The sequence below is a fragment of the Echinops telfairi genome, unplaced genomic scaffold (genome assembly GCF_000313985.2).
Source record: "Echinops telfairi isolate 266 unplaced genomic scaffold, ASM31398v2 ScPeMD7_70;HRSCAF=299, whole genome shotgun sequence".
Classification (NCBI taxonomy): Eukaryota; Metazoa; Chordata; class Mammalia; order Afrosoricida; family Tenrecidae; genus Echinops; species Echinops telfairi.
This window is the reverse complement of record NW_022103968.1, coordinates 32,129,611-32,139,636: the sequence shown is the minus strand read 5'-3', so window position 1 is coordinate 32,139,636 and position 10,026 is coordinate 32,129,611. Positions and strand designations below refer to the sequence as shown.

The window sequence follows — 10,026 nt, the reverse complement described above, 5'->3', positions numbered from 1 at the left end:
AATGGCTACCATGACCCAGGCATGAGGCTGGGTCACTGGCACAAACACTGTCAATGTGGACACACCTGAAGTATACACTGTATCTTAGGTCAGAAACGAGACCCACGACTCCAGAGGCTGTTTACTTCAATAAGAATCCTTGCTTGATAAGTCACAAAAGTCCTAAAATGGATTGAGAAATGAGACTGAAAGACAACTTAAAATCACCCAGAAAAGACCCAGTGAAACTGTACTTAAATGAATCTTGAGGCGTACGGTTTTTTATCTGGGTAGATGGAGAATAATATTTTTTAAGTGTAAGGGAAACGACCATTTAAGAACATGGGTCTGGTATTAATCTTCCTGTAGGTTCAGGCATCATGTGTGCTTTGAAGATAGAATTATGTGCCTGGGCCTTAAAAATAATGACACACTTAAGGCTCTCCATGGTCTGCCCACGAAGACTGTCCAAGCCTAGGGCAATATTCAGTGTGTACAGAAACAGAGAACTAATTCTATTTTAGGATTTTTCCCTCCTCTTCTGGCCTGATAATGGAGTGGGGGAAAGTGAAGGGTCCTCTCTCCTTAGGGCGAGAGCTACAACTTATAGTGGCCACAGACCAATAAATGGCCACAGAGCTGTAATGCCCCAGGCTTCTGAAGGCCAACATGCTTAGATGGTCCCTCACATTACTGTGTTAAAGTATAAATACCCCAAATGAGAAAAATGCATGAGAGTCCCATGTGTGGCAGCCGTGGAAGAAGGAAACTTCTAGAAGGCCAGGAACTGAACTTCTATATCTGGGCTATTAAGGGAGAGGGACTGGCTGTCTGGGGTTGAAAAGTAAAAAGCATGATGAACCAAGGTCAGTGGCCCAGAGTCTACACCCACCTCTTCCTCTAACCGACTGTGTACCCTTGGATCTAAGAGAGTTAGAACGAATCCCGCTCCAAATGATTTTCAGTCTGTTGTCGGTGACCGGCCCTGACAGTGAAGCACTCACTTGAATCCAGAGAACGTTGAAGACTGTTTAACAATTAAGACATTTTCCATCTTTCTTGATACTGAAGATCTTATAACCACCTCTATAAATTAGGCTGGCACCACCTAATAGTAAGAAGTAATAAAAGAACATAACGCAGAGTTGATAGTCTGAAATATAAACTTTCCACCTAATTCACCATTAAAGAAAATACTTTTTAAAATTGTTTTAGTATGTAAGTGAAACCACTTGTAAAGTACACTTCTGATCAATCTCTTTAGGCTTCTGACACACCAAATTGGAGGACCGTATCCCAATAAAGTCTTCATCCTTATGGTAAATCAAGACTAATATGAGGCCCTGGTGAATAAAGTCCTTAGCTTCTCACTTCTTCAAGCCATGCTATGGTTTTCTTCTGCAGCGTGACAGTCCCAATGAGCAGCAGGGCTGCAACAGTTCCCGGCCAAGGTCAGCAGTCCTGTCCATAAAACTCCACGGGAAGACATCCTTAACGGGCTGAAAATCACCAATCTCAAAGTCGTGGCTAAGCTGAGTATTAGGAGGTGGCATCAGCGACCCCTGGGTGGAACTGGTGGAGGTGGAGGATGATGGAAGTTCTCCCTGGTTGGAGGTCTGAAAGAAAAGATTAAGTAAACCTGAATTTTTTTTTAATATATATATATATATATATCATTTTATTAGGGGCTCATACAACTCTTATCACAATCCATACATACATCAGTTGTGTCAAGCACATTTGTACATTAATTGCCCTCATCATTCTCAAAACCTTTGCTCTCCACTTAAGCACCTGGCATCAGCTCCTCATTTTTCCCCTCGCTCCCCCCTCCCTCATGAACCCTTGATAATTTATAAATTATTATCTTGTCATATCTTACACTGTCCGACTTCTCCCTTCACCCACTTTTCTGTTGTCTGTCCCCCAGGGAGGAGGTTATATGTAGATCTTTGTAATTGGTTCCCCCTTTCCACCCCACTCTCCTTCCACCTTCCTGGTATCGCCACTCTCACCACTGGTCCTGAAGGGATCATCGTCCTGGATTCCCTGTGTTTCCAATTCCTATCTGTACCAGTGTACATCCTCTGGTCTAGCCAGATTTGTAAGGTAGAATTGGGATCATGACAGTGGGGTGCGGGGGGAAGGAAGAATTTAGGAACTAGAGGAAAGTCGTATGTTTGATCGTTGCTACACTGCACCCTGACTGGTTCATCTCCTCCCCACAACCCTTCCATAAAGGGATGTCCAGTTGCCTACAGCTGGGCTTTGGGTCTCCACTCCGCACTCCCCCTTATTCACAATGATATGATTTTTTATTCTGATGATGCCTGATACCTGATCCCTTCGACACCTCATGATTGCACAAGCTGGTATGCTTCTTCCAAGTGGGCTTTGTTGCTTCTGAGCTAGATGGCCGCTTGTTTACCTTCAAGCCTTTAAGACCCCAGATTCTATATCTTTTGATAGCCGGGCACCATCAGCTTTCTTCACCACATTTGCTTATGGACTCGCTTTGTCTTCAGCAATTGTGTCAGGAAGGTGAGCATCATAGAATGCCAGTCCAATAAAACAAAGTATTCTTGCATTGAGGGAGTACTTGAGTAAAGGCCCAATGTCCATCTGCTATCTTAATACTAAACCTATACATATATGCACTGGGGATAATAGAAACAGACAAATGGCAACATAAAATGGAATGTTACCTCTATTCTCAAAAGTTCATCAACTTGCAGACAGATATAAACAAAGGCATGGGATGTATTATAATAAAGGTGTTTGGGGAACCAAAAGGAGGAGATTCACCTGGAACACCAGGAAAGGCTCCATTCCACCAGGGAGCTGTCTGGACAGAGTCCTCAAAGATGAGTAAGAATTTTCTCAGCAGATATTGGAGGCGGGCAGGAAGACAGCATTCCAAGAAAAAGACTGGGTACAGACACAGTGGTAAAACATGGGTGCTACCCATGGGAACTCTTAGCAGGGGAATACAGGTGGGGCTTCAGGCTAGATGGGGGTCAGGTCAAGCTAAAACAATTTTTTTTAGAATTGAATGTTAAGGTTTCCATGCCAAGAAGTGACATCATCAGCTGTTTTACGCTTCAGCGAGTGCGCTCTGGTTACAATGTGGAGGAGGGGTGGGCGGGAGGCAGGGAGATCCATGTGGGCCTCCGACAGTAAACTTCACACTGACAGATGGAGTGGAGGGCTGGGTCTGAGAACTGAAAGGGCAGCAGGACAGACAGCCTGGGGATATGGTGGACGTGGGAGCTGTGAGGAGGCAGGAATCACAGGCGAGCTAATCGGGACCATTCTGCCAGGTTGGGAATGCAAAAGAAGGCAACCTGGGGAAGACAATGGTAGGTAGAATGGTGAGTTTAGTTTGGGGGTTGAGATTATTTGTGGATGGATGGATGGATGGATGGACGGGTGGATGGCATCAATTGACCCTGACAACCTTACACATAACAACACAGCGCTGTCCGGTTCTGTGTTTTCCTTGTGATTGCCAGCATGCTCTAATCCACCAGTGTAGCTAGTGTGCCAATTCATCTCACAGAGAGTCTCCCTCACCCCCACTGGCTCTCTACAGCACCAAACTCCATGCCCTCTTCCAGCATCCGCACAGAGATGGAGATTTGGAGTCTTTGTCTGCTGGTGGAGATTAAAGCTGTGGTGGGAACATGCAGAGCACGAGCAACTAGTAAGATAAAGGCCACATCTACCAGTGCTCCTCAGGTGGGGGTGGGGATGGGGGGAGGGAGGCTCAAGAGATGGGTAGGAACGATTGCCAATCCCAAGAGATGACAGATGAGAAGAGGCCATGCAGGTCAGCCTCCTTGCCCATCAGTGGTCAAGGTCAAGCACCTAAGCCATTCAGGAGAGCAGTTCATTTTGTTCGCTGTTCAAAGGTCTCATTTTGCTGTGAAGATTTGCATGCACATTACAAAGCAACTGCATATTTGGAAATCTTTTCTAACACCCGGAATTCCAAATGCAATCAATCACAGTCTTCTTGGTGGACAGTTATTTAATAAAAAATGCTTTCCTACTTTTATGTCCCACTTCGGTTACAACCTGCTTCCAGATCCCTGGACTCCTCCTCTGCCATCTCTGTTTACAGATGTATCCCAGTCTGCACCCTTTAGTATCTGGAACCAGTACCCCCCGCCCCCAACACACACACACACACCCGTTGTCCTATTTTTCTCTCCCATTAAAAAAATCTTGCCTAATCTTTGTAGTTAAAGCTTCAAACTTGCCAACTCCTACCTTAGTACGGAGTTAGACAACTGGCTCCAAAGCCCCCAACCTTTGGGGGTAAAAAGACCTCAGATCTCCTGTCCTGACACCTAGACCTTTCCAAACCAGTGTAACGCTGTGACTGAGACACTGGGTCCTGGAGCTCGGCCTGCCTGCACCTGTCATTTAGAGCAAGTCTGAAGCCTGGGTCTCTTCTGCGAAACAGCGAGGACCCATGATCGAGGGCTATAGTGAGGATGCACTGAGAATAACGCACCTGGAGTGTTGGGCAGCCTGCCCGGCATGCGGTTCATCCAGTAACACACTTAGGACCACAGCCCCTTCTCCACGAGCAACTCTCCCTCGTCACCAACTATGCGATCATTTCCTTTTTGTTTTTTAAAAACTCATTTTGAGGGCTTTTACAGCTCTCATAGCAATCCATACATAAATCGAAACAAGCACATTTGTACATGTGTTGCCATCATCACTTTCTAAACATTTACTTTCTATTGAGCCCTGGGTGTCGGCTCCTCTTCCTCTTCCCCGCCACCCTCGTGGCCCCTTGATAAATTAAATTATTATTGTTTTCATATCTTACACCAACTGCTGTCTCCTTTCCCCCACGGTTTCTGCTCATCCCCCTTGGTGGGGGTGGGGGCGGAAGGACATGACCATTGTCAAGCACGACAAAGTCATGTGAATTCAGAGGACAGGACTCGAGTCTGGCTAAGGTACCTTCTCAGGCTAATATTTCCACATCAGACCCGGTTAGCACCAAGCCTGGTGAATAGGCCAGAGCTTGGCACGTAGGGTGGGGATGTAGCTAGGACATGAGAACTGGCTGGAGGCACAGAGAAAAGTGAGACTTAGCAAAAAAACAAAAAAAACAACAAAACAAGTAAAGGAAACATCTTAGCACAGTCAGCTTCTCTTCCCAGAAGACAGGAAGGAAGGCTGCCTGGTACTTTGTGAACCCACTCCACTGATGAGGAGATTCGTTCGAGTTACACATTTCAAACTGCAAAACCCGCTCCCAGGAAAAAAGCTTCACTCTTTCTGACGCTCCTCCCATCCACTCCACACCACACACCACACACACACACACACACACACACCATCAGAGAATAAAAATCCCCAGATGTTGTGCTTCCGAACAGCTGCTTGCTCTGTTGGCAGGGACGCTTCTTCCTTGTAACTCCCTGAGGCCTTTAAAAGGGGCTGGCAGACCCAAAAATGTACCTCAGGGCCCAACCAAGCAGCCCGTCTGTTGTTGAAAGGAACCAAACCTAGCGCATTGCCATCGAGTTGCTGCCAGCTCATGGCGACCCTGTCGGACAGGGTAGAACTGCCCCTGGGAGTTTCTGAGCCTGGAACTGTTTACCGGAGGAGAGAGCCCCACGTTTCTCCCTCAGAGCAGCTGGTGACTGATGGTCGGTGACTGCCCGAGAGGGGGCCCTTGGAGTCTGAACCCAGAGCACGCTCTCCACCACCCACAGCACAGCCCCTCGCCTGTAGCTTCCTTTCTGAACCCTCTGTGTCTCCTGGTCCTCAGTAGCATGTACTGGCTGCAACAACACAGCACACAGTGTCCGCTAGGAGGGAGCTGAATCCTGGCCAAACACCGCAAAATTGCTCAATAAGCTCATAGTTATCCAGAGATTTCATTTCCAGGTGATTGCTTTTGCTATTTAAAATATTGACATCTGATGGAAGCATCGCTTAAGTGAACGGAGAGCCCGCGTTGCCACATGGCAGCAGGCGTGCAGCATTCCTGAAAGCGCTGCTTGCACTCTGGGGCCACCTCCGCGATCCCCAGGTGCCCCTCTCCCCCGGAACTCAGCGTACAGCACACGTTCACTATTACCTCTGTGACGCCGCCCTCGGAGGCACCCTGGGGGGCCTTTCAAGGGGCACCGCGAGTGCTCCGACTGGCTGGGGGCCTGGACTACGACTCCTGGTCACCTCGGGGACTTCATTATCCTACGGCAGATGAGAAGGAAGAGTGAACATGGCATTCGGCACGGCTGGACACCCGGGTCTCCAAGCCCCTCAGGTCTCCTCAGGTCTGGCTGGAAGTCACTCAGAAGCCGAGACGCAATCAAAGCCAGTGAACCCCCAGGTAGCGTTCCGTTTCTCCCCAGAATCACCGAGGGAGGCCACCTCGTCCAAGTGACCCCTGGACCCTCGGTCACCCTCTGCGGAGCACACTCCTGGCCCAGCAGCAGCAGCCCCTGGGGGCCGATGCGCAGGCTCCTCCCAGACCTGCCTAATCAGAATCCACATGGTAATTCGCTCTGCAGGTAACGTGAATGCATGTTAACGTTTGAGAAGCCCTGCTGTATCTAACCGGGATCAAAAATTGTTTTTAAAACAGCAGCCATGGACTCAATGCTGCCTCCTGGCGACCCCGGGCATCCGCGTAGAACTCCTCCTCAGTGTCTCCAAGAGCTCGTTTCTCAGGACTCCACCTCCCAGTCTTTCTTCCAAGGCACCTGTGGGTGGGCTGGACCCTCCAACCTTTCGGTCAGCAGCTAAGCACGTTAGCCACTGGCACGTTGGCCATTTCTTCCCCAGGGCAGAGCTGGAGAAGGTTTTTTAAGCACACATTCTTGGTTGGGCAAACAGAACGGTGAGTGGTCCTCAGACACAGGGTATTATTGCAAGTTATGCACTATTCACGGGTGGTCGCCTGCCCTTGAGTACCTTCTCAGGGAGTCTGCTGGGAGGGCAGTGGACCTTCCTGCTCACTGGATCAGGGAGACAACCTGACCCAAAGTGATCTAACTTGGACCGGGGCCGGGGCCCACAGCAGCATCTGACGCTTGCTCAAGGGCCTTGTGTATAGGAGAGGCAGAAGCAGCCAATCTGCAGGGAGAGGAGGCAGGTATGTTCGAAGCAGCAGAGCTGAAGGCGTGCACAGCCAGGGCACATGGCGAGCAGTGGCCTGGAAGCTTCGATCCACAGGTCACAGGTGCCTGCCTTGGCTTAATTAGTCAAAATGGGTTTCTGGAACGAGGCCCCCACATAAGAGGAGGGAGAAAAGAGTGGGGGTCCCCGGCTCTCACCTCATTGTCCCCCTCCATCCCGCTGCTCACACTGAGGAGGCTCCTCGTGCTGGATCGGTTACTGGCGCTGCCTGGTGGGGAGAAATAAAACCAGTCACACCGACGACCCTGCAGTCGCCAGGGATAAAACAAAACGCAGAACTTTAGGAATAGTGCATGAGCTGTGGCTGTGGGGTTTTAAAGTAAGAGTTCACCTTTTCTTTTAGCATAAAATGAAATGGCTCCTTTTTTAAATTTATAGTTCTTGCAATATAAAAATCCTGACCCAAACGCATTGCCATAGAGCGGATCCTGACCTATATCATCCCTTTAGAACTGCACCCTGTAGGTTTCCGAAGCTGTCAGTCTTTATGTGGGCAGAAAGCCTCATCTTCCTCCTGTGTGGAGGCTGGTAGTTTCAAACTATTGACCTTGTGGTTAGCAGCCCAACTTAGAACCCACTATGCAATCAGGGCTCCTGAGCTTCCATTACCCCTTCCCTTGGCACCCTTAAATCTTTCACCTCCAATGTCTGGCTCTTAACCTTGCCTCCCCAGGGCCATCTGCCCTGCCCTCTGGTGACCAGCTTGCCCGCAGCTCAGGGCTTGACGTTTGGGATTAGCCTGGCCCTGGCTCCCAGCAGCTCAGGGTTGTGTGCAATCCGGACAAAGTGCTTTCCCTTTTGGGTTGCAAATATCTCACCTATAAAACAGAGGAGAAGACTAGTTCAGACGTTGCTGACTTACGGTCAAATTGTGTGTGTGTGTGTGTGTGTGTGTGTGTGTGTTCACACGCTGTCATGTCCTGTGGTGTGAGGTATAGTAACTGTGGTATGCACACACATGCATGTGCATTTTCTTGGGAGGTGGGTTTAACATAAATATCACATCATCAAAGGGATTTGTGATACAAAACAAGAAGCAGCAGCCCTGGGTCAGATGACCTTGAAATTCAGCTTCTCTCCTGAGCTTGTGCTGCCGTTTTTTGTTGTTTTGACGATGACAACGGAATGGAGGGAACTCCATCCGCTTGGCCTGTGAAACTCGAGTGTCTGGAGCCAGCCAACCCCACCCTGGCTACCAGATGAAGCCCAAGACTCCGCCGGCTCCTCCCTTGGCTGGAGCCATCAGACGTCAAAGGGGAAACCTTTCCTACCTAGACCCTCAACTGACCCGGGAGGTCAGGATTCTCAAAAGGGACTCCTTCTTTGCCGACCTTGCATGAATTCTACCCAGAGCTTCACACCAGTTTGCTCCAGTGGGACCCCCTGCTTAGATTTGGTATTTCCATGCCAGGTATATGGAATCAGAACATGATTTTAACACGATTCCCCCACATGATTATGGGGGTTGTGGGGTGGGGTTTGAACCTGAAAAGCACCAGTTGCAAAGTCCAAGCTGTACCACAGTTAGGGAGGCAACATGAACAGTGTTTAAGCAACTGCCCAAGTTCAAATCCCTTTTCTACCACTGACCTAATCATGAAATGAGGGCATGGCACTAAGGGTCCAGGTCCCCCAAGGGGAAACATCATAGCGCATCTCTCAGAGTTCTCATGAGAATTAATCTATAGAGGAGACTGAGCAAACAGTAGCTGTTCAATAAATAGTAACTACTACGATTAATCCATTTTCTGTTTGTAAACGAGACCGAGAAACAACCACCCTGCAATCTCACTTTGGAGGTATCTGTGAGCCCTGGTGGCATAGTGGTTATGCATTGAGCTGCTAGCTACAAGGACAGCAGTTCAAAACCACCAGCCATTCCGGAGGAGAAAGATGAGGCTTCCTGTTCTCATAAAGAATTACAGCCTCAAATACCCACAGGGGCAGGTCTGCTGAGTCAGAATTGACTCAATGGCAGTGAATTGGGGGCAGGGGTGGGGGTGCCCATGGAAATTAAACCTCACAGGTAGAATGGTCCTGGTTTCTTACACCTCTCACACCCACACCAGGCATCACTGAACACTTCCCAGGCCCCAAGGCCCCAGTTAGCCCGCCCTGCTCACTCGCTGTGCTGGAGGTGCTGTCTGTTTTCCAGTCCCCTCGTCTCAGCTCCGTCCTCGGGGGGAAAACACTTTTCCTGGGCCCGCTCTCATAGACCCCAAACTCCACTTTACCAGGCAGGTGCTGGGAGTGCCGGATTGGGACGGTGATCTCCAAGTCTGGAATTAGAGGAAAGAGGGTGAGCTTCAAGGCACCAGACTGCCATTTACCCAACTCCCTCTCTGCCTGCAGCCCTCACCTGAACCTGCAGGCTGCTGTGAAAGAAGGGGTGGGGGGGTGGGGAGATGGGGAAGGGAGAGGAGGCTGACAGGGTAGGATAGGGACTCCAGGACTCACGTAGAGGACAGGACCCATGCCCCACTCAGTCCTGTGTGCCAGTCAGGAGCAGAGAAAATGGAGAGAACCTGTCATTAGTAAAAGGTGTGGACCTGGCGTGGTCAGCAGGCATGGGACCTGGGTGCCTCAGCCTCTCTGAAATACTTGGAGGAGAGGAATTGGTTCATGACTGATTATCACTGTGGGCTGAGTCCACGTGGCAGTTGGCTCCTAGAAACCCTGTGCTTCCTTGGGAACTTTGGGGCATTTCCACATCGTCCTCCAGGGACCTAGGGGTTGGAATCCAATGGATGGCAGTGGGGTGTGTTGGGTTGGTTTCCAGGCCTCGGGCACAGCTCTAAGAGCTTTCACATTTTAGCCCCACAAAACCCACTGACCTAGAACTACTGTGTCACTGTCTCCATTCAACAGACGGGG

The 10,026-nt window shown here is 49.5% G+C and overlaps 1 protein-coding gene across 1 annotated transcript in view; it reads right to left on the bottom strand.

The window, feature by feature from the left end:
• Positions 1 to 1,173: 1,173 nt before the first annotated feature.
• The window catches only part of PIK3AP1 (phosphoinositide-3-kinase adaptor protein 1), a 140,662-nt gene continuing 131,809 nt past the window's right edge, over positions 1,174 to 10,026 (bottom strand). The window contains exons 14-17 of the mRNA XM_004701036.3: positions 9,276 to 9,431; positions 7,290 to 7,360; positions 6,089 to 6,204; positions 1,174 to 1,595 (exon numbers count right to left, since the gene is read on the bottom strand). Coding sequence (XP_004701093.3) covers positions 1,532 to 1,595; positions 6,089 to 6,204; positions 7,290 to 7,360; positions 9,276 to 9,431 — 407 coding nt within the window. The 3' untranslated portion in view covers positions 1,174 to 1,531. The remainder of the gene's footprint in view (positions 1,596 to 6,088; positions 6,205 to 7,289; positions 7,361 to 9,275; positions 9,432 to 10,026) is intronic.